Genomic DNA, 23442 nt, shown 5'->3' on the forward strand with positions numbered 1-23442 from the left:
CCGCTTATAAGAACCACAAGGCAAAATTTTGCAAGAATGCGAACTTTCTTGTGCGAGTTCGTCGGAGGGCACCATTGTACGCACCATCCAAAATATTTCAAACTCATAGAAATTGAAAGCAAAGAGAATAGCAATGAAATTCATTAATACTGGACATCAAATTATTAATAACACTTATTTTAGATATTATTATGCAATACTACAACACACAAAAAAAGTTTAACATTTGATATGATCATTTTGAAAGTATGAGAATTAAAAAGAGAAATGAAAAACTAAACAACTTAAATTATTAGATTATCGTTAAACGAAAAAAAAAATCAAATTAATAAAATACGAGATTTGTTTCATTATGAACATGATGCGTTATTTCATTAACATGGAAATTTCATAAAGCTGTGCTTTCTATAGGTGACGTAGCTCGATTAGGAGTGCAACATCGTTCAGGAGTATGGCACAAATCCGGTGTATGCCTACCGTCTCTTAAATGAACGAATTCTAAATCTGCAAAAAAATTACTTCTCATAGTACCAACTGCACTATCAGAACCAAAACTATCTTGTCTGCATAAATCCACATTTTTATAACATCCTGTGTATTCTGTCAAAGAATTAGGCAATTTTCCATCATATACAGGTATCGTTTCGATTACTGTTTTTTTAGAGTCATCGGATTTGAATTTGGTACAATCTTGAGTGGATAAGGTATAATCTTTTTCATTATCTATATTATCTATATTATCTATATTAGTCTCATTTCGTATGTTGTAGGAAAGAAAATCATCATTTTTGGAAAGACTGGAATTTGAATAGAGATTATCTGTATAATAAAACATAGTATTTTTCTTGAAATTTCCTTCTTTATGGAAATCTTCTTTTTGTAAAGTATTAAAAGGCGAATAATCTTTATATATTTGATCTTTATGCTTTGCTGTACAATCTAGTACTGTGAGGCTTCCTTGTCTAGATAATATACTTCCAATATCTGAAATATTACTTTCTTGCCTGATTAGCTTATCATTGATAGACTTATCTTCAGTAATTTCTGCCGTGCTTATATTTATTTTTGATTGCAACGAAGATGAAATAGCTTCAGATTGACTATTCTTTTGTGAAGAAAATGCATCCTTTGGCGTCTCTTTTGTGGGAGAAATCTTTGTTCTTCTTAAATAAGAGCTTCCCGATGATTTTGAAGTTTCGGCTGTGGTTTTCTTTGTATCATTATCATTTTGACTGTCGATTTTATTTTCTTTTTCTACATTTATAGATTTTCCAATTTGTTTCAAATAAGAATTAACAGAATTCGTATCTGACATTTTGAACTTATTTTCCAGCTTAATTCTCGAATGACTATCTCCAATTGAATTATATTCATTAGATTTATCTGTTGATTTGAAATTTAAACAATTGTTTACTTTACATAATACTTTGTTATCAATAATATATTCAGGAGTATCTGATAAAGAGCACGGATTTGTTCTGCCTACATAGCGCATTTTTTCAATAGTAGGTATCCTTCTTAAATTGGATTCTGTTAAATCTTTTTTCATATATAAATCTTGTTTATCATTAAAATTATGGACAGATGATTCATTTGATTTGATATTTTGTCTCGGAAAGCAACTAGTAAATCCACTAGAATCCGGAGAAATAACAATTTCTGGTTTTTCGATTGAAACTTCCTTAGATCGTGAGTTTTGTCTCGAATAACGACTCGAGGTTCCAGGCGAATCGTTCGTTTTGCTGTTCTGTCTTATATATTTTCCTCGAGAATTTATCACATCAGGCACTTGAAGAATATTACTAGATTCCGTTTCTTCACGTTCCAATGTACTGTCGTTACAACCACTACATCGTTTCTTCTCTTGGTGTACTTGACCTTCTTTAATAGGCTTCAATTGCGGTGCCAAACTCTCTGGAGTTGTGGATTCACTAGTACTTGTGCTAGGTCCTATATAATTTCTGATATCGTATTCCAAATTCGATGGTAATTCTGCACCCATCGATAAATGCATTGCCAATCCTTCTAACCATAATTGCATTATTTCAAAAGGTGGTCTCTTATCAGGATTCAGATCACAACAAAGAAAGGCGATCATATAAAACATTTCCGGACAATTAGAACAAAATTTCTCTTTAAATACATTCTGATTTAGCCCGAAATCTGAAGATCGTGGTAAATAATCAGGATCTGCTTGAACACGTCCAATGATTTCACAAACAACAATACCAAAACTGAATATATCAACTTTTTCATCATATTTGTTACCCTTCATCATTTCAGGCGCCATCCAATATGGATTTCCTACTACTGTGTATCTTTTCTTTCGCTCTTTCTTTGACGTTTTCGTTTCTCCCTCGGAATGTCTACTGTATTTGCGATTATCAGGGGAGTTACCATTCTGTATTATCCTTGCTAAGCCGAAATCGGCTACGACTACAGTCTTATCCTCGCGTACAAGGCAATTATGCGAGTTTAAATCTCGGTGAATAATATTCATGGAATGTAAGTAAGCCATACCAGCAGCTATATCTTTAGCAAATGATGTTCTTTGTTCCCACGGTAAGATTTCATTTGTATCATGTAGCAGAGCTCTTAGAGTTCCTCCTGCTATATATTCAGTGACCAAATGTAACTTTTTATCTTTGTAAAGAACACCGATGAATCGGAGAACATTGTTGTGATGTAGCGAACGTAAAACGGCAACCTGTTAAATTTATATAAAATAAAAAAAGAAATAAAATAATATGAATAAATATAACATAGAATAATCACTGATAAAATAATTTTATTTTTTAACATAAAAAATTTACCTCTTTTAGAAAATTCTTTTGAGCTTCTTCATCAACTCTATATAACTCTTTTAGCACCATGACTTCATTAGTATCTCTATGTGTAACTTTGAACACTTGTCCAAAAAATCCTGTACCTAGCAATTCACCTTTCACTAAATCACTAGCACGGAATATTCTTTGATTCTTTGGTTCGACACGAAATGATCTAGTTCTGCTTAAGTCACATGTAAGATTTGTGGGTGAAGATCTATAAACATATCAAAATAAAAACGAATTTATAAAATAAATGTTTAACTATTTTTAATCATTATAGAAATATTTCATTCAAAACTTAAACTATACCCATCAAGTAATCGCGACATAGAACTACTACGCTCTTTATGCATAGGATCTCTGGTTCTTCGCAATTGCCTGCTTCGCGTTCCACTGATGTAACCTTCATCTCGCCGTTTAAATAAACGTTCTTTATTTTCAGGGCTTGTTTTAGAATTCGAAATCGACGTCAACATCGCTGCAGACGGTGATGAATACGTGAGTCGTCGAGAAACTGTATCCGGATCGTGTTCAATAGTTAGCTAAAATATTCAAAATGTTTATTTTTATTTATTTAAATTTAATTATTAATACATTTATTAGATTTAATTAGATTATATTTATTAAAATTTCTATATTATATATACACATATTATATACTATATATATATGTATGTTATTAATAAATATAATATAAATTATATATGTAAATATTATATATAGAATTACCTGTAAAACTGTATCAGAATACTGTATAAGATTTTCAATATTCTCTATTGGCTGATCTTTAACTGGGGTACCATTTACTTCGAGTATACGATCACCGATATGCAAAGATATGAGATCACTGGACATATTCAGTCTGTAACACGTTTCATGTGATATCTCCAATGTTTTGATAGATATATATGTATGTACATTTTTTAAACAAAACATGCAAAACTTTGCGTGCATTTAGTTCATATTTGATTTAAATATTATAAGTGAAATAAAATAGTAGAACTAATATCCATATTTATTTTTAATCCAGCAATTTTTTTTGCATTATTATATCATCATTATATGTTATAAAATACAAAACATAATCATACTAATACATAACATATACTACTATATATTATTTCAAATGCATGTTCTGTAAAGCATAAATTTTCACTTCACTTCTAAATATATCATGCTTACACATCTATGCAGCACATATTATGAAATAAACAAATAATATTAGATACAAGAAAATTATTTTGCACAAGATATATTTTAGCGTGCAAACATTGAAAGACAATGTAATTTATAACAAATACAATATCTAATGCATATTATTTATTTGTTATGCTGTACCTATGATTAGAGAAGTGGCAGCATAGTCTAAATAGAACCTCCATCACAGAGGCCAGCAGCTTACTGATTTTTCCACGAACATTTCTCATTAACCTGCATTTTAGTTTAAAGTTATTAGAGGCTGCTTATCTATTTTATTTTGTTTATTTATTTATTTTTAAATAAATAATTAACAAATTTATCACATTCATGCATAGTGTTATGAAAACAATATAATTTCAGCTTAATCATATAATTTTGCAATGACATTATTATTTATATTTTTGTTTTTTGTTTTGCACGTTTGTTTTAAAATATTATAAAAATTGACAATATTTGTTTTAAATTTTAATCTTAATTTACCCATAATAAAAATAAAAAACAAAAATATATTATTATACATACTCAGATATACGAAGTAAAGCACCACAATTTCGAGGACTAGGAGTTGTGTCTAATGTCAATTTGATTCCTCTCTGTTTTTCAGGATCAGAAGTATTTGGAGGTATTTCCACTAATCTGATGCTATGTGGTTTCCGTGTGAATGGATAATTAGGTGCTCTATTAATTGGCTGCATCTGTCTTTTATAACAACTTCCACAATATAGTTTGGATCTCTCAACTAATGCATAACTTTCTCCATCTCCAATGAAAGCTCCACAAGAATTACAGGCAAAACATTCTGGGTGAAATTTGTGATCACCTGCCAACATGACAGGACCCGTAATGATTTGACCACAACCTTGACAAGCTTCTCCATAAGCAGCCCAATAATCATCTTTACAAAAAAGTAAGCCATCTTTCTCAAAGTACCATGTAGACAGACCAATATCACATGCTGAGCACCTAAAAAATCAAACAATTTTATGAATTTATTCTTATGAATATGTTTTGTTATTTTATTTATTATTATTATTATTATTATTATTTATATTTTTACCGAAAACAATCAATATGCCATTCTTGATTTAATGCCTGTATGAATTCATCTTCATCAATTGCATTGAGACATCCAGCACATGTTAATGTCCCACTACTTTCCCCACTTCCCAGATCTAGAAAATATTAAAAATAAATTTAATTGAAAAACCACTTGTATGTAAAGTTGATATGAATTATTTTTTGCTTTTATAATTTCTCGTTAAAATCTCTTTTATGATGATTTCAAACATTCTATCTGTATCATATATTTACATTAAATATTTATACATGCGTATTTGCGTAATTTTCATGTGAAAGTAACCCGATAATAGAAATTTTATTGAACATTAAATTTTATATATTTCGAAATTGTCGCAGTTACAAAAACAAATATAACGCAGTCACACGGAAAACAGAACGCGTCAGGGACGTATAGTAGGAAGGAAATGTGATTCACGGTTGACATTAGGTAAGCGTTAAGAAAGCAGTTTATCAACCAGCTGACAATAAATTAGTTATTTCTAAGATGATTAAAGCTTGTCAATGAAAGAATCACATCACTGAAATTATAAAATACTTTTCGAAGCATTGTTTGCTCATTAATACATGATTGGAAAAATATAGTTTAAATGAATGCGTAAATAAAGTTTCTTGAAGAGCGTGGGCCAAGAGACTTGGAAGACAGGACGCCCACGCGATCTACAAAGGATCAAGCGTACACAAAAAATCATCGATCAATTCATTTGTCATATACACAACTCGAAAAATTATACATACTATATTATGAATTCAGTCAATCCGTTCAAAAGTAATAATTTACATTGCCGAAAAAGACGTACCGTTTGACGAAACTTCATCCATCACAGCATTTAGGTAGAACTGACACACTCCCACTCCGCGCTTTGATCATTGAATATATAGTAAACAGATTCGAAATCCATTCTTAATGCGATGGACATTGCGCAATGGCGGGAAATTTGATATTCATAAAACTGAAAATTTTTATAATATAAATTATTTTCAAATAAAATATGATATTAAATATGATAAAATAAAATATTCTTTTCATTTAAAAATAAAATAATCTTTAAAAGTTATATTATTTTCAATAATAATTAAAATTCATTAATTTTTTTTTTTAATTTATTTAACAAGAATTATTAGTATTCTTGAAATAACTTCTAATCAATAATTGATAAACATTTTCTAAGATTTAATTCTATTAAAATTTTGTAACATTAAAAATTAATTTTTTCAAAATGAAAAAAACGAGTAGTTTGTAAAGAGGTAGTTGTTTATTTTTTAAAATATTTGGTCTTTCAAATCAACATAGATACAATTTTTCAAATATATATGTTAAATTAGTTTTTGATGTATGATGTATAAGTGCAAATATATATGATAAAATGGTTGGAAATTGTAAGATTTCAAAGATAAATATAGAAAATTAATTATAGTTTCATTATAATATATAATATAAATATTTTCCAGAAAGTATCCAAGAGATCCATTTTAGACTAAAATATATATATATCAGCAATATAATATAAACAATATTATCGCATGCAAATGTTAAAAATGTTGATTATATTATATTATATAGTAATTAAAAATTAATTTGAATACATATAAATACATATTTATCTCATATTCATCAGTACAGTTTAATCTTAAAAAACAAATTTTAAATAATAAAATTCATAATTTAAATCATTAATATTTTAAATATCCAAAACATAACTTACTTATTACAAAAGTTATTTGTATATTGAATATTAGATATTATATTTATAACTTCACTTTGAAGTAAATAATTTAAACTTAATTTTGAATTACAAGATATCCTAAAAAAATCGAATAATTTTACTATTTTTATACAATATTATTAAAAAAAAAGAAATAATCTTGAAAAATACATATATCTTTAAAAATAATGTATAAAACAATTTTTTTAATCTAGTTAGATTTTGTCAGATTTCACTATACTGATGATCAATTGAAGGTCTTCAGGAAACTAAATGTCACTGAGCTATTTCTAATATATATATCAATGTGACATATTCAATCGATTGCACGCTTTCCCGGCTGACCTTCCCGAGATATTTACAAAATCCGGATAATCTTCGATTGTCTAGCGACAACTTCCGGTTCTCTCAGGTCGCATTAATTATTTGAGCATAAAAAGCCACAAATAACAAATGATTAATCTATAAGTAAAAACTACATAGCAAGCTTACATGCTGAGTAATTTCGATCACAGTAAAGATTGTGCAGGATCTTCGTTTCTTCTAATCATTTCATTCATTTCATTTCTATTTTTATTACTGCTCAAAATAATTAGTAAATCATTTTTTTCATATCATTAAAAAAAAAAATAATAAATATATCATAAAATGAAGATTGCAATTTAGAAAATAAGATTGTCAAGAGCATTTGAAGATCAATTTCATTTTTCAAGTTCTAAGTTATATAGTTGTAGATATAATTGATATTGGATTGATAATTGAACTCATTTTCATATGATAATCATAGGAAAAACTAATTGAACTTAATTGCTGAAATTTCCATATTTTTTAATAAGAAATTGCGAAAATGTTTATCAATTTTGTTGATTAATTTTTCAATTTAATATATTTTGCAAATAAAATATTTTCATGCATAAGTGAGGAAATTTTGTTCAATCATTTTGTATTTTTCATATTATTTTGAGCAGTTTGCATCAAATGAATCAAATTCTTTCATGATTCTTGCATATTTGAACTGCAACATTATTATATTGTTAATTTTTAATTTATATATACAAATGACTTTAAAAATGTCTTAAAACAAATTCGTTGAATGCACGAGTTTTAAAATTTATAAATTTTGAATTTAAAAATTCAAAAGCTATCAAAAAGGATAGAAAAATCGCAGATATTGTGAAATTTATTGGTACGTTGTAAATTCATCAAATTGATACTATAGCATTCATTATTTATATATATATATATATGTATATCTCAAATATAATAATATTTTATTTGAAATTTAATTTAAAAAATTATGATATCATATCTACATTTAATATATTTTAATTACTTCCGTATCAACTTGATAAAAAATCTTAATCTAAAGAAAATCGTAGAAAATGCTACGCGATTTTATGCAATTGCATGCATATTTGCACGACGAATGATATGCAAGAAATGCGAACCTTGTTTCGGTGATACAATTCCAGTAAAATTTTCCTTTGTTTTATGTTCGATGAAGCAATTGTTTAGTCAATTATACCTATAATCTTTTTCTTTGTTACTATCTTTAATTTAGCAATAATCAATATAAATTTACCAAATTTAGTTTTTATTTCATATTGTATATCTATAACTTCCTTTTTTCTTTTTAAAAAGATCAATCATTTAAACTATTATTTTCAGAGTTAGAAACATGTTAAAAAAGTAATATTGAGCAGTAAAATCGTAAATCATTTGCGAGTAAATTCGCAATTCTTTCGAAATCAATCTCTATTCAAATTTCACACCAATTCCTTCTTAAAAATTTATATATATATATATATATATATATATATATATATATATATATATATATATATATGTATATATATTTCTGGATTTCATATATTACGAAGCTAAAAACAAAAAACTTTTTATAACAATACGTATTGACTTTTATGTTGCAAGGATGACAACTACTAACATTTGCATAACTATTTCTTACTTTCAAGCTGACCATCTCAAACTATTTATTCCATTTTTTATTTTCAAAATTAATTGAAAAAACGACTAAACAAAAAAAATTAAAAAAAAAGTTTTCTAATATTTTTCACATTTATGAAAACTTTAAAAGAAATTTTTAATTTTTTAAGACTAAAAAAATCCATCTGCTTATATTTAAGTATAACTTTATTCGAGACCAAAGGAAAAAGAGAAAAAATATCTGATATATTTATTAAAAAAAAATGTTAAAAATATTTCTTGGATACTTCTTAGCTATGAAATTTTCGTAAAACTAATTTTCTATTTATTGTTTTAGATCGATCTTGCTGAAAAATTGATCGAAGCTACCAAGAAGAGGATAATCTTTTTTGTCAAGTAAAAATCAGGAAAGAAAAATGAAAATATTCCATGAAAAATAATGATCTGTAACAATATATAAATTCATGAATGATCGGGAAAGAACATTTCGTTCGATTGTTCCCAGACAAGTTGGATCAGCGTGAAAGAAAGGGGCGGCGCGAGGAACGCGGTTGAAACGCGTGCAATTATCCCATTCATTAGAACTCTGTTAACTGGCATCACTTCAAAGGCTGTCTGGTCCGTTCTTCTTGCGTTTCCGCAATAGCTAGTTCACGTTCAAGGGCATCAACGGCACGTATTTGTCGCTTGGTCGGAATTTGTACTGGGAGCACAATCGGTTCGATACCGATTCCGTGTAACCATTTCTGCAACATATCAACCACATAACGATCATTACGAAACACGATCGATCATCACGAAATTTTGCAAGAGAGATCGAAATAAAGCGGAAAGAAATTGTTAAAGTAGTATGAAGACCACCACCACCACCACAATTATCATCAATAACCGATCGTCTGTGAGAATATATTTATAATAAAATTACATTCAATCGAAGCTCATATGCCATGATGATAATTGTTTCTGTTTGAGGATCTCACGCATTGTCTGTAGCATCTTGTAGAAAAACATCTTGTAGGTATAATAATCTCGTGGCGAATTAATATACTCGTATCGCGTCGAATTCATCCAAACCAGAAGACAACTGAAGAGAATTGATGATTTAATCATTAGAAATATGTTTAATTGTTTCATTTCGTTCGATCATTTTGAGAGAAAAAAAATTATTTTTACTACTTTTTGACATTATATTGAACATCTCAGAAAATAAGAAAAATAATGAAAAAATTCTTCTTTCCTCAAATAAAAAATTAAATGATAATATAACAAATTTACATTTGATTATTGTTTAATATAATTGATCATATTGATATTTATATATAATGTAATTTTTAAATGAATTGAGTCATTATAAAAATTCTTCTCTTGGTAATAAATATTTTATATAGGCAATACAATTTTTTTATTTTGAAAAGGAGAGATTTGAAAAGGTAACTAACTAAATAAATTTTATTTTCACAGAATTGTTTTCCAAAACTTACCTCTGCCACTGTGAACAGGGACGTCTCTCCTTAAAACAAGTTACTTGTATCACATTAAAAAAAAGAGCACCAAGAGTATTCGCGACTTCCGAGTTAAGATTCTGCAAACATCTACGGAACTTCGCATCGCAGTCACAGTGAGACCGTGTGAAAGGCGAGTTGTTGCATATACCATGAATGCACTCCTTAGGCGATATAGTGATAGGGCAATGGTCGTGCTCTCTACAACATGCATCCTCGGCTGCATGGTGTCCGAGTTCATCGTACGACTTTGCTAAAGTACCTGGGCCACACCATTTTGTGCCTGGATAAATCAATCCACCTCCTGCAGGTTGATTCTGCAAGTGACAACAAAGTGAATTTATTATTTTTAATTAATTTAATTTTATATTTTTATTTTTATAGATTTTTCAAGATTTCACTTATACACAAGTAATAATGAAGTATTTACTATTAAAAATTTTACTTAATGATGTAATTATCTTTGTACAAAGTTATATTCTTACATTAAGCGAATTAAACGTTCAATTAATTATGATCTTGTTTAATCTATCTATAGCTCAACATCTGAAAAAGATTATTCGGTACCTTTCCCTTGTCTCGAGAAGCTTTACACGTTTCTTCCAAATCTGCTACGAGATTGCTCGACATTTGACGGACTTTTTTTGGATCAGCACCAAGAACCATTTTTTGAATAACACCGCGATCGGTGTACAAGGCACAGAAGGGCGCATCCGCGTTTAATTCCACCATTCTTGACATAGTGGTATCTGCCACGAGAACACTGGCCTCAGTTTCATCCCCCCAGAGTGTTGGTATGAGTAGTAGAAATACTGCAAGCATCTATCAATCAAAATAATTTTTAGAAAAAAATGAAATAAAGGATTTAAGGATTTAAAGGATGTTAAATCAGAGTTAGTTTTAAATTTTTCATTATTTTTAGCATTATATATTCTGGCTAGAAAAATCTTGTATACAAATTATAAATATGTATATTATGATTTAATATATCACAGAAGTAGCATTGAAATTTAAATTTTTTTTTTATTCAAATTCCGAATAATTTTGTAAAAATGCATTTGAGAGAAATAAATTAAACGTATTCATTGCTATAAATATAAATAATGACATCGACATTAATCGAAAAGAGAATCAAATATCGTTAGATATTTAACTTTATTTTTTCGTAAAACAATGAATACAGTTGATTTTCAATAAAAAAAAAATCCTTTGCCTATCAATCTTTCTATCTTCTTAAATCTCAAAATCAAACTCGTACATAAACATTTCTTATGAGGATAGTAGGTCGACAATGCGCAAACATTTCCTAACTTTTCTGTAAATATATCGAAATGTACATATACTAATATTATTATAATCTAGTCATTTTATCCTTAGTTTCACTTAAACACATAATATTAACTCCCACGCAAAATCTGAATACTTTTTATACTTATAATATTTTTACTTATAATATTTTTTTTATACTTACTTATAATATTTATTTTAAGGAAAATTTATTATTTTAATCAATAATTTTTTTTTTGACTAAAGTCTAAATTAAATATTTAAATAATGTAAAAAATAAATATTTTTTTAATATTAAAAAAAGTAGTAATTATTAAAATATATATGTGTAGTCCTCTATACAATATTTTTTATATATTATGTATTATAATATTATATATCTATATATATATTTTATATTCTTTTTTAATTTTTTAATTTTTTATCAGAGAAACAACTTCCATGAAATAATGTTTTCATTTCAGATTAAACTCTCAACACTTTACGTTATTAACATGTTCTTTCAATTAGGACTAGAAGAATCTTTTATTATTGATGCGGATCTAATGAAAACTAATTATAAATAGAATAATGCGACATTTTCCTTCTTAATCTAACATTAATTATTGCTTGTTGAAGTAACCGATCAGATAAATCGACATACAGGAATTCCGGTCGTTTTAACGAACAAGTTGGAGGGTATACCAATTAAATGTCATAAAATGATGCGTTCATTGCTGTATCTATCATATCCATGATGAGATTTTACTTGGTTATTTCATTACCAGACATTCATAATCGTATTTTTTTTTCTTTTTCTTTTCTTGACACATTGATCAAACAACATTTGCACAATTTCAATTTATCCTTTTTTAAGCATTATTAAATCTCTACGCAATTGCAATTGCTTTATTGTATTTTAAATGTTGACGTTTTAAGATTAAAGTTCAATTTATCATTTTTATTAAAAGATGAACAATCATCTATTTCTGAAATGATAAGATAATAAGAAACAAATTAGAATCAAAAATATTAATAAACATGATTATATTTGCATCTCTACACAAACAATTATTCTTTTCTCGCAAAAACATTATCCGTTAAATATATATAATCAAGCTTTAATTTATAATAATTTTTACATTATACTGATATTTCATTTTACAGTAAAAAAAAAAAAAGAACTTAAAAATTTTTTTACTATGTATTTTTTATCAATTTCTCTAATTACTAAAATAATAATTCTATCCGCGCAAGTATATTAAGTGATTCACTCAATAAAATAATACTCATTGCAATGAGACAATAAAAAAGCACTTACAGTTGATTTATCGAAATCAAAACATTGTTAATAAATAGCCACTATATGTGATAATGAAATTTTTCTAAATAAATGTCAAATTGGAACTCCATGTCACATCATAATTTATCACTATCACGGTAAAATAAAAAAACTTTCATATTATAAAAAAATTTAAGCATAAAATATATAAAATTCTCAATTTCTCTTATAAAAAATGAGAAAAAGCTTCTAGATTCGACATCTACGATTCAATCGCACCCGAAGCAGTGGTTTCGAGGAACGTTGAACGACTAATAGTGTTTTACCTTTCTCGAGAATCACTTCAAAAGATCCTTCAAGGACAACAGTTCTCTTAAGGTCACAGAAAAATAAGGAACAAAAACCAAACCTTGACGATTCCTCACTGGCTGTCCTTCCCTTCTGACGCATCGAAATCGCGAAAGAAATTAATTCGAAAAGAAAAACGAAAATATATGTTGAAAGACATGAGTGATGAACGACCTTACGAATCCCTGTGAGAATCACTAGAGATTCTATACGAGTTGATTTTAAATGGCTCTTAAGTAATCTTTAGAGATTGGCGTCAATGGAAATTATTGATTTCTACACCAATCTTTTCTATATGATTCTATAAAGCACAATGAAAAATGATAAAAAAAATTTTAAGATATAAATTATGTTGTTTGTATTTCAATTTCCATTGAAATTTATTTATAATCTATTACATCTGATATGTAATAGATATGTAATTTCTCTGATTTTTTCATTCTATTTCTATTAATTTATTTATATAATTGAATTAGATTAAATTCCATTTGTTTTCATTTTATATTTATTATTTATTTTTTTTGTAATAATTTATTAATATTTATAGCGATTTTGTAATTTGATATAATAGGAAGCCTGCAACAAATTGAATTTGGTTTCTTAATAAAAAAAATTATATAATTGTTTTAATATACAAAATTAAAAAGTAAAAAGTAAGGAATATAAAACAATATATTATACATATATAATAAGATATAATAGATAAAACTAAATAAAAAAATTATAAATATAATAATAATTCTATCATATCAATTCTATCTAATATTATTATCGATAAAGATTAATGTTGTTCAACAACACGACTTGTTTGATCGATAAATTTAATTTAATTAGATCGTCCCAGTTTAGAGAGGTGATAGATCCTGTGAATTTTACTAACCCTCGTCGTGAAATTGAACCAAATATCGAAAATCTGGGTCAGTCAACTTCATTGACGAACTTGTCTCTTGAACTTGTGCCAATTTAAATCAAATAATCCTGTAACCAACTGATGCAAATCGATATAATTCAACTATACTAACCCATCTTTATCAAAGTCATCAATAAAAGTCATCAATTGTAAATCATTATATCTTGTTTAATCAGATATTGCTAACTTTTCACCAAAAAGAATATGAATGAATGTTTATTTATTGATTCAATTATTAATTTTTTATTTTTTTTTTTTTACTAATAAAAAATCTTTAGAAATAATTGAAAAGAATCATTATCAGAAATTATTTATTATGGAAAAAATTGTAAATAAAAAATTGTTATATGAAAAAGAAGCTTTAATATAATGATTGTATAATAAATATAAAATCATAATAAATCATAATTGTAGATTCAAGAATAATACAAACATCAATCTCTATTATATCTCTAAAATTATCTTTTAATTTCAAAAATATATAAATAATTCTTCTTTCCTTTTACTTGTTCCATCCAATATTTAGTATTAAAGAAAATTTATTATAAAAAAGAAAAAAAGGAATGATCATTACAATAAGATAACATGTGAGCGAATCATAAAAGGAATTAACTACGATGTAAAATAAAAACACAGGAATATAAAGCACAGCAAAATATCGCAACGAGTCGCCAACGAATTAGCAAATTAACGATCAGTCAAGATGTCAAGAACAATTCACGAGAAATCGCTACTCGTTACAATATACGCGTTGCACGCGCCGCTTAATCGATCAATTACCCTGTGGAAAAGTCGTACACGTGCAGTGGTGAGCATGTTTATTACGATATCACGATCACAAAGAATGAAACATTCAATCTCAACCAGACAAATAATAAAACTGTTTCAGACGAATACGTTGTTGCAAAGTAGATTGACTTAAACATGAATTTAATGAAACTGTTTGGAAAATCAGAAAGAAATCGAGATATGTTCGTGTCGAAGGAATAACGCGAAACTCGCTAAAAGAACAAGTGCGCAACTAACTGCCAACTAACCCCCACCACCAGCTACGCAACCCCAGAAACCGCAACGCGACTCGAGCTGCTGCAGTGCGCAACAACCCCTCAACTGACCGACACCGATCTCCTGAAATTTATCCCGAAGGTAATAAAATCATTAGAAATGATTTTAATTATGTTTTGAAATTAGTAATTTTATCAATTGAATTGCTTTGAAATTATTATGTTGAAAAATTATTATTAGAAATTTTTAAATTCTTCGAGTTTAAACTTTAATGATTTAAACATCCAAATTTATTATTTTCGATATGTATCTCCATTAGTTGGTTAAATGTTCATGATTTCAGAATAATCATATCATAATCATCATTACAATGTAATAGATACATTTTTAACATATCTTAATGGGTGTGTAATTTCACCAATTTCATAAGGAGAATACAATCTCGTACCGAGTTTCCTTTCATTCAATTTATATGAAATTCAATACTTGTGTATAATCCCGCTTCCTAGACTATCATAAAAAATTCCATTTGCGTAGCAGATTCGCAAAGCATATTTTTCAGGAATATCGATTCCTCGCACGTCTACATGTTAAAAAAAATATATTTTGAATAATGTATGCCTTTAAGATTGATGTATTTTCAAACTATATGTTTCATTATTTTAAACTAAACAATTTTTATTAAAATTTTTCTATTATAAGATTATATAATTTTTAAATAATTAAAATATCATATCATATTTTTCAAAATTAAATAATAATTATTATCAGAGCAATTATTATCGATCTGATCTTTCAAATAATTAAAGATATAATAAATAAAGATATAGAATTAGAATTAAAGAAATAAAAGAAAAGGACAAAAATATAATGAATTAATATACATACATTGAAGTTTTATAACTCTCGTGGATGATGATCAATAATTTTTCCTGTCTTCACAGGATTATGATCTTTCAACAAAAGAATTTTTGTGATTCCACAGAATTGTGAATCTCAAAATAGAGTGGTTGTGCAAAATTTTTTTCTAAAAAAATTCGCCTTATCTCTCCTCAACGGCCACTATCAAACTGATCGTTGAAACGGGTCGTCAGGATACTAATATTATGTGGCATACATATATGAACCCGTGATCCAGATTACACGGGGGAGATTCCAAATCACGTGATATGACACATGTTTGCAACCGTACAATATATAACTTCTGTTGTAAATAGATCGAATTAATTTGTCGACATGCTGGCGATGTTTTTCCTTCCAGAGATTTTGCAATCATTTCATTTTAATATCTCTCGATACGAACCAATTAAAGACAGAAGTAAGAAGTGTATTTTCTTATTATTAAATATCGATGATAGCTGCGAACTAGCCACTGCTGCGAATTGAAAGCATAATTGATTAAAAACTTATAATAAATTTAAATATAAAATAATTTCTGATTTCTATATATATAATTTATTTTTTTAAGGAAATAATATTTTGTAAAAAATAAATCAAAATTTATTTTTAAGATAATTAAGATAATTTTTTAAGATATTTATTTTATTTTCATAATCATATAAAAAAATTAAGAATATTATTTTGTTTATATATATATATAATTATCTGTTCTCGTGTCATTTTTTAATATTATAGTATACAATTTCATACTTATCTTAAAATTAAAATTATATCAAATAGAATCAAAGGAGAAAATAGCATTATTTATAATAATTATTTATTCTCTCCAAGAAAATGAGTATTGAAAAAACGAAAAAAAGCATTAATTCTTAGGATCAAAATATATTAAATAAATTTTTTAAAATCAAAAATCTAAGGGATCCATTCAACTTCATTTGTTTCTTCATAATGCCTCATTAAGTTTTTTTCAGTGGTTTCTTCAGGTTTACTCGTGATTTTCTCTTCACTTCCGGTCAATTTATGATAGACCTTGCTTCCCATATTAGCTACCCATTCGACACCATCGCCTACTTTTTCTCCAGCTTTGCGAACTAAATTGCCAATATTTTGACTTGTGAAAGTCGATGGATCCACCGTAATATCCAATGAATTATTACCATGTGAACATTTGGTTTGACTAATAATGCTCAAATCAAAGGGATTCACACCAAAATCGGATAATTTTTGTCGTAAATTGTCTATAAAAGTTTTATCTAATTCCCGATTTCTGGAAAGGATTGTTGCACTCTGACGATGAGCAAATGTCAGCTTCTGACATGTAAAAACACCCGCGTAATTGTTGTAATCCGTGGCGAACACTACATGCGACGCACTTCCGGCTACACCTTTAAATACGATAAATTGATGGTTAGAATAAATGTAATTAAAAAATTCCTTGGAGATTCTTTGAAATATTTAATGAAGTCATGCAATTCATTGAAATTCCTATATTTCTATATTTTCTACTTTGTTTTAATTATTATGTCTTTCTTTTATAGAATTGTTTACAAATGTTTTACAAATATATTTAACAAAAAATGTTTTTTCATTTTTTTCAAAACCTTATAAAAGAAATTTTCAAATTTGAAAAAATTTTAATTAATTCAAGAAACTTTTAATTTTTATATAAAGTATTTTATATGTATAAAAATTTATTTAAAAGAAAAAAAATTTTTTTTAAATTTTAGAAAATAAAGAAAATTTATATGCATATTCGTACATTAAACGATTGTTTAATTATAAAATTTTAAAAATAAATAAAAAAAAAAATAAATAAAAATTTATCTATTAAAAAATTTTTGTATATATTTCATATATATTCTATATACACAAAAATTTGTATGTACAATGCTTCTTTGTGCTTTTTGTTCGTATTTATTTCTTAAAATACTACATATTCCTACTATATATTCCTTGTTTCTTAAAGTTTCTATATTTCATTCATTATTTTATATTTCCTTACATACCGTTTATATTTTTGAAACAACAAATAACAAATAAAAATTTTTAAATGTTTTTTTTTTTAAATATCAATTTCCTCTTGAACAATTGAAAAATATGATTAATTTATTTTATCATAAACACAGTTTACTTACTAAGAGGAAAACGAACTTTCATTAGAGCTGGTGTACTCGGATTCGGTATGGTCAATTCACCAGTGTAATGGTACTCATTCTTCAATGACGTAAGACCTGTGCATAGAAACGTCGCTTCATTACGGATAATTCATCCTATTTGTCAGACAGTTATTCTATTGACATGCTTTTATGAGTCTCGATGGGATCCGACGTTCTTCTTTATTAATTCAAAAGCTTTCAACAATATATATGTATATTACTAATACGATCTCATCGTTTATAAAATTTCGTCTTTTTCGCAGTATCCTCTTTGTTTAATGTTAAACAAAGAGAGAAAAAGTTTCACAAAAAAGAATATCGGATTACCTTTTTAATCTCAATTCTTTAAATTTTAAGTTGAAGACTATTTTAAAACATTTTTGTTTATATATAATTTTTAAAATTTTCTATTATTTTCCTTAATTTTTCATTAAAAAAAAATTTTCTTCAATTTTAAATTTTTTTATCTTACTTAATACTGGATGATCGGAATCCTGTTTTAGAATATATTCACCCGGTTCTTCTCCACGAGTATAATTATAGGTAATACATTTGCTAGCAGTGGAAGTTTTCTGAATTACGTACCATATACCTAAAAACTAAAATTTCTAATTTACTATAAATGAATAAAAAAATAATTTAAAATAAAAATATTTTTGTTTATACAAAATATACAATAAAATTATAAACTTACTTTGTTTATTTGAAATCCCTGCATCGGTTCCACGATGGGACAAGGTCCCACGTGATATGTATGTGTTTTGACAAGAACAAAACATCCTAGTAAGAATGCTAGAGATAATATCTTCATCTATAAAAAAAGTTTATATTATTTGAAAAAAAATAATATTAATCTATTCTTTATATGTTAAAAAAATTTCTGAATTATTTAAAAATATATCGAATACATAAAGATACATAAAGATATATCTTATTTTAGTCAAATAAATCTTTAATTAAATAAATAATTAAAACTTGTAATTATAACATGATGTTTAAAATGTTTAATTATATACAATTTATGAATAATACAATAATGAATAATGCTCTTGAACTCAAGTAAAAAGTAGAGTTCATTGTACATTCAGTTTGAATTTTTTCAAAGTTTAAATTTTCTATATGAAAAAAAAAAAAAATTATACATAGCATAAAGTCAACTTTGACCTCACTCTTCATTAGAGACTTTAAAAAATTATTTTTCTTTTATTATCTATAGATAATATAATGATATACATATATATTATTAACATTAATTATATATATTTACAACATTAATCATAATAAAATACAATATGGAGAACTATAATCCGTATGAAATGTCAAATCGAAACTTCATTAATATTGTTTTCATTTGAAATCTATTATTAATTATTATCATTTACATATCAAAAAAATATTGTAAAATATATAAATTAAATTAATAATTTCTTATGTAAATATTTCTTTCTAACTATAAATTTTTTTAAAAAATATTTAATGGAAATATAAATTTATATATCATTAAAATTAATTAATTAATATCACGACAAAATCATTTTATGGTATATGAAAATATGTTTAAATATTATCTAACAAAAGTTTTCGGATATTATTTTATAAAAAAATTCATTTTATTCAAAAAATTTAATTTTAATGTCAATTTGTGTATATTCCATATATAATTTATAACTATTATACTCCATTTATAATATCCATATATAAATACCTATTAAGCTTTATATATATATATATATATATATATAATTTTCATTAAAGTCAAAATTTTTGGGTTAGGTGAATTTTCTTTCAAGATACGAAAACTTTTAAGTTTTACTATTTGTATTAAAGTCATTAACCTTTCTTAAAATATATTTAAATTGTAGATATAAATGTAAATATAAATATAATATAATATATTCTATATAATATTATAATATATAATTGTGAAATAATATTAGTATACAACACACTTGATATCTTAAATGATCACTGAGATACTCACCGTGAGATGATGTTGTCAGACTCTGAACTAGTACTGTAAACAGTAGCACAGTGGAGAAGAATTTTATGAGACATACTCCCCTCTCAATCCAATTATGGGTCATATATACTTCGAATATAACTGATCATAACATGATCAAATACGTTATTTCTAAAGAATTCGTAGAAATGAGTCAATTTCATATAAATTTATGTGAACTTTTTATATTATACTATACAATATCAAATTATTTACAGGAATAGTAAAAAATAATACGTTTTTTTATATTTTGTAGCATTATTTTGAAATCGCATTATATTTGTAAAGAAATAAAAACAATAAAATTTTTTATAGATATTTTTATTAGAATATAAAAAATTGTAAATATAAGATATCTTATGATATAAAATTTATAATTAATTTAGTAATAATTCATTATTATATAGTTTTTAATATATAAAAAAAGAATGAAATGAAAATATCTAGATTATACATATGTTTTTTTAGAAAAAACGATTTATAAAAAAAAGCTGAAGATACGAATACCATATAATTTTATTATATTTGCTTACGATGAGTCATTTTCGTCCGACGAATCAAATTAATCATTCTAGGAATGATATATACGATTTCATTCTTTTGCTTTTCTGTAGTTTAATTTGTAATTTAATTTACATATTATGTATTAAAAGAAAAGTCATATTATGAAAAAATATCAATATAAATACAGAAACTTTAAAAATATAAAAATGATAAATTATGATGAAGATACCGAGATTTCTTCTGCATCGAAGAACATATAAATAAACTATCGTCGTTTATTTAATTATATAAAATACAAAAGATATATTTTTAATAATCATGTGAATTTCTCAGTAATATTTACAGAAAATAATAGCATATATCTTCAGCTGAATTCCTAATAATACTAAATGTACTATCTATCTTAAAATTAAAACATTTAGAATATTTATTTCAAATAGTAAAAACATCATTTTCTAATTCAATATATAATAGAGTGATATCTAAGAGCATTTATAATACCACAATATTTTTTTTAAAATGAATAAGTAATAAGTGCAAAAAGAATCTGAAGTTAAACAAATAGATGAATTATTCAAATATCAAATTGCTACAAAACATTTTTTGTTCAAATATAGTACAAAAATTATTTTCCTCTTCGAAATTTTTATAGAAAAATTATCTTTGCTGATTAAACATAATATTCTTCTGAATATAATTTTCATTATATGATGAACAAAGTCATTGAAAAAAAAAACATTAAATGTTTGCTTTTGTATGTATGAATAATTTAATATTTCAATATACCCTGAGACATAATTTATGTAGTCATAATATCTGTGTACACTTATCCATTCCATACACTTATCCATTCGTTTTGTTTTTCTGCATTATTCCGGCGGCAATTTAGAAATATCCAAATCGTTAAAATAAGGATGTTTTAAAGCAGCTCGTGCCGATATTCTATGCACAGGATCATAAATAAGCATCATTTGCAAAAGATCAAGCCCATCATTATCTAATGTTTTAACTTGTGATTCTAAGTTATTAGTTATCCAATTTGGAAATGTGGCCTTATAATCTGATAACTGTGTTACACCAGGCCATATTTCTTCTGTAGGAGTTCTTAATATCCTATAAAATATCTATTATTAATTCAAGTTCTTATACTGTAATCTAATATATAATATTGACTTTAAAATCAATTTACCGAAATATTCTAAATAATTGATCAATTTCACTATCTCCTTGGAATAATGGTTTTTTGGTTGCCATTTCAGCAAATATACAACCTATGCTCCAGATATCAATGGCACATGAATATCTATTGGCACCAAGAAGAATTTCTGGAGCTCTATACCATAAAGTGACTACTTCATGTGTATATACTCTAACTGGTATTCCAAATGCTCTTCCAAGTCCAAAATCTGCTACTTTGATCAACCCTGATTTGTCAATCAATAAATTTTGTGGTTTCAGATCACGATGAAATATTCTACGTTTATGGCAGAATAAAATAGCACGTGTAATCTAAAAAAAAAATACATATATTTTAACTTTTATAAAATTTTATAGTATTTATTAATTCATATTATAAAATAATTTTGTTTGTATATAATTATATATAAATAATATTATAATATAATAATAATATTATTGTAACAAAATTATTATATTTTATATTATATATTAAAATCTGATTTCAAACCTGATATAAATAAGATTTAACCATTTTTGGCTCCATTAATTTTCCAGTACCTAAATTATCCATATATTTTTTTAAATCCATAGTAAGATATTCAAAAATAAGATATAATCTAGTCTCTTCCATTAAAACATCCATTAGTCTAACAATATTGGGATGTGGTAATTCTTTAAGTAAAGAAATTTCACGAATTGCTGTTGATGGTATTCCTTCATCATCACTTTCCAAACGAATTTTTTTCATGGCTACAATCTCTCCAGTCTTTTTATGCTTTCCCTTGTACACTACTCCATAAGTACCTGTGAAATTTTTTTTGTGATGCTATAAATTTTTTGTGATGTTTTAAATTTTCTTTAATATCACAAAATAAAAAGAATAATTTTTATTCTATAAATGAAATATATATATGTACTCATGAATAGTTATTTTACTCTAAACAGACTGCTTAATAATTATGATTTTTTAAATAATTATCTTTTAATAACCTTAATTAATACAAGATTAAAATTTGTACAAAATTTATTATAAATTAATCGATTAAATTTTGATACAAATTTATCAAAAATATTTTTAGATTATAAATAAAATGAATCTTGAAAAATATGATAAAAAAAAATATTAATTAGACAAGAATAATCTGCAAGGTATTATAACATTCACCTTCGCCGATTTTTTCAATCTTCACAAAATTCTCCATACTGAAAGAACGCTTAAAATTCTAATCTGTATATATTTTTCTAAATTCTAATGTCTAATATAATTTAAATATAATAAAATTTCACATATATTTCACAAATTTTTCCAGTATACCGTCACGTAACGATTAAATTCAAATGTCGGTACGCCATATTGATAAACATGTTTGAATGTTCAGTGTTCGGTTTGTTCCGTAACAAGTCGGCCTTGTTATAGCCAATCCGAATGAATATTGTAATATTTAGGTTGTAATATTTCGTAAAAATATTCCGGAAAATTTTACGGAAACACAGGTGTTGCTACTAAACCTACGCTTTTATGCTATTTTAATATATGCTTAAACCATAATTGTTATCATAAAGCAAATTAATTATATTTTTAATCAAAAAGATAACCTTGTCTATAATGTTTTAATTAAAATTATTAATTGTA

The 23442-nt window shown here is 25.8% G+C and overlaps 4 protein-coding genes and 1 long non-coding RNA gene across 12 annotated transcripts; 1 reads left to right on the forward strand and 4 right to left on the reverse strand.

Moving 5' to 3' along the window:
* Window positions 1-303: 303 nt before the first annotated feature.
* LOC413152 (LIM domain kinase 1) lies at window positions 304-6063 on the reverse strand. Of its 3 annotated transcripts, none has more exons than XM_396603.7 (8): window positions 5906-6063; window positions 5086-5200; window positions 4551-4991; window positions 4167-4259; window positions 3558-3690; window positions 3138-3370; window positions 2814-3042; window positions 304-2707 (listed from the first exon to the last, which is right to left on the reverse strand). In XM_396603.7, the coding sequence occupies exons 1-8, from the start codon at window positions 5925-5927 to the stop codon at window positions 389-391; spliced, it is 3585 nt and encodes a 1194-aa protein (XP_396603.5). In that variant the 5' UTR covers window positions 5928-6063; the 3' UTR covers window positions 304-388. The 3 variants fall into 3 exon arrangements, with proteins under 3 accessions (XP_396603.5, XP_006558161.2, XP_006558160.2); XM_006558098.3 differs by having other exon boundaries at window positions 5844-5939; XM_006558097.3 differs by lacking the exon at window positions 4167-4259.
* A 2643-nt stretch (window positions 6064-8706) lies between these two features.
* On the reverse strand, window positions 8707-16464 carry LOC409277 (acidic phospholipase A2 PA4). 6 transcript variants are annotated; one of them, XM_016913197.2, is made up of 5 exons: window positions 15960-16464; window positions 10828-11082; window positions 10240-10577; window positions 9684-9842; window positions 9363-9504 (listed from the first exon to the last, which is right to left on the reverse strand). In XM_016913197.2, the coding sequence occupies exons 2-4, from the start codon at window positions 11080-11082 to the stop codon at window positions 9686-9688; spliced, it is 750 nt and encodes a 249-aa protein (XP_016768686.2). In that variant the 5' UTR covers window positions 15960-16464; the 3' UTR covers window positions 9363-9504; window positions 9684-9685. The 6 variants fall into 6 exon arrangements, with proteins under 6 accessions (XP_016768690.1, XP_016768686.2, XP_016768685.2 ...); XM_016913196.2 differs by lacking the exon at window positions 15960-16464 and adding an exon at window positions 14847-14985; XM_016913199.2 differs by lacking the exon at window positions 15960-16464 and adding an exon at window positions 14037-14055.
* LOC102653805 lies at window positions 10596-10986 on the forward strand. The gene is made up of 2 exons (XR_408236.3): window positions 10596-10713; window positions 10799-10986. It is a non-coding gene; the product is annotated as an uncharacterized LOC102653805 (long non-coding RNA).
* A 106-nt stretch (window positions 16465-16570) lies between the features above and the next one.
* LOC409278 (apolipoprotein D) lies at window positions 16571-20215 on the reverse strand. Its single transcript, XM_392799.7, has 5 exons — window positions 20109-20215; window positions 18822-18938; window positions 18600-18726; window positions 18107-18202; window positions 16571-17356 (listed from the first exon to the last, which is right to left on the reverse strand). The coding sequence occupies exons 2-5, from the start codon at window positions 18936-18938 to the stop codon at window positions 16884-16886; spliced, it is 813 nt and encodes a 270-aa protein (XP_392799.3). The 5' UTR covers window positions 20109-20215; the 3' UTR covers window positions 16571-16883.
* Window positions 20216-21360: 1145 nt separating this feature from the next.
* LOC409590 (cyclin-dependent kinase 1) lies at window positions 21361-23267 on the reverse strand. Its single transcript, XM_003249408.4, has 4 exons — window positions 22975-23267; window positions 22318-22613; window positions 21820-22139; window positions 21361-21743 (listed from the first exon to the last, which is right to left on the reverse strand). Exons 1-4 carry the CDS (start codon window positions 23009-23011, stop codon window positions 21500-21502), a joined length of 897 nt encoding a protein of 298 aa, XP_003249456.1. The 5' UTR covers window positions 23012-23267; the 3' UTR covers window positions 21361-21499.
* Between the last annotated feature and the right edge of the window lie 175 nt (window positions 23268-23442).

This window comes from Apis mellifera, linkage group LG7, assembly GCF_003254395.2.
Source record: "Apis mellifera strain DH4 linkage group LG7, Amel_HAv3.1, whole genome shotgun sequence".
NCBI classification, from domain to species: domain Eukaryota; kingdom Metazoa; phylum Arthropoda; class Insecta; order Hymenoptera; family Apidae; genus Apis; species Apis mellifera.

Coding starts and splice junctions, on each gene's coding strand:
- LOC413152 (XM_396603.7), bottom strand. CDS start 5,927: ATGGATGAAGTTTCGTCAAACG. Junction 3,043..3,137: donor ATGTCGCGATTACTTGATGG/GTATAGTTTAAG, acceptor ATATGTTTATAG/ATCTTCACCCACAAATCTTA. Junction 2,708..2,813: donor AAAAGAATTTTCTAAAAGAG/GTAAATTTTTTA, acceptor TAAATTTAACAG/GTTGCCGTTTTACGTTCGCT.
- LOC409277 (XM_016913195.2), bottom strand. CDS start 12,359: ATGTGTCAAGAAAAGAAAAAGAAAAAAAAATACGATTATGAATGTCTG. Junction 11,083..12,311: donor AATACGATTATGAATGTCTG/GTAATGAAATAA, acceptor TTTGATTGATAG/ATGCTTGCAGTATTTCTACT. Junction 10,578..10,827: donor CTTCTCGAGACAAGGGAAAG/GTACCGAATAAT, acceptor TGTCACTTGCAG/AATCAACCTGCAGGAGGTGG.
- LOC409278 (XM_392799.7), bottom strand. CDS start 18,938: ATGAAGATATTATCTCTAGCATTCTTACTAGGATGTTTTGTTCTTGTC. Junction 18,727..18,821: donor AGGGATTTCAAATAAACAAA/GTAAGTTTATAA, acceptor TAGAAATTTTAG/TTTTTAGGTATATGGTACGT. Junction 18,203..18,599: donor TTCCGATCATCCAGTATTAA/GTAAGATAAAAA, acceptor TTCTATGCACAG/GTCTTACGTCATTGAAGAAT.
- LOC409590 (XM_003249408.4), bottom strand. CDS start 23,011: ATGGAGAATTTTGTGAAGATTGAAAAAATCGGCGAAG. Junction 22,614..22,974: donor GATTGAAAAAATCGGCGAAG/GTGAATGTTATA, acceptor AAAATTTCACAG/GTACTTATGGAGTAGTGTAC. Junction 22,140..22,317: donor TTAAATCTTATTTATATCAG/GTTTGAAATCAG, acceptor TTTTTTTTTTAG/ATTACACGTGCTATTTTATT.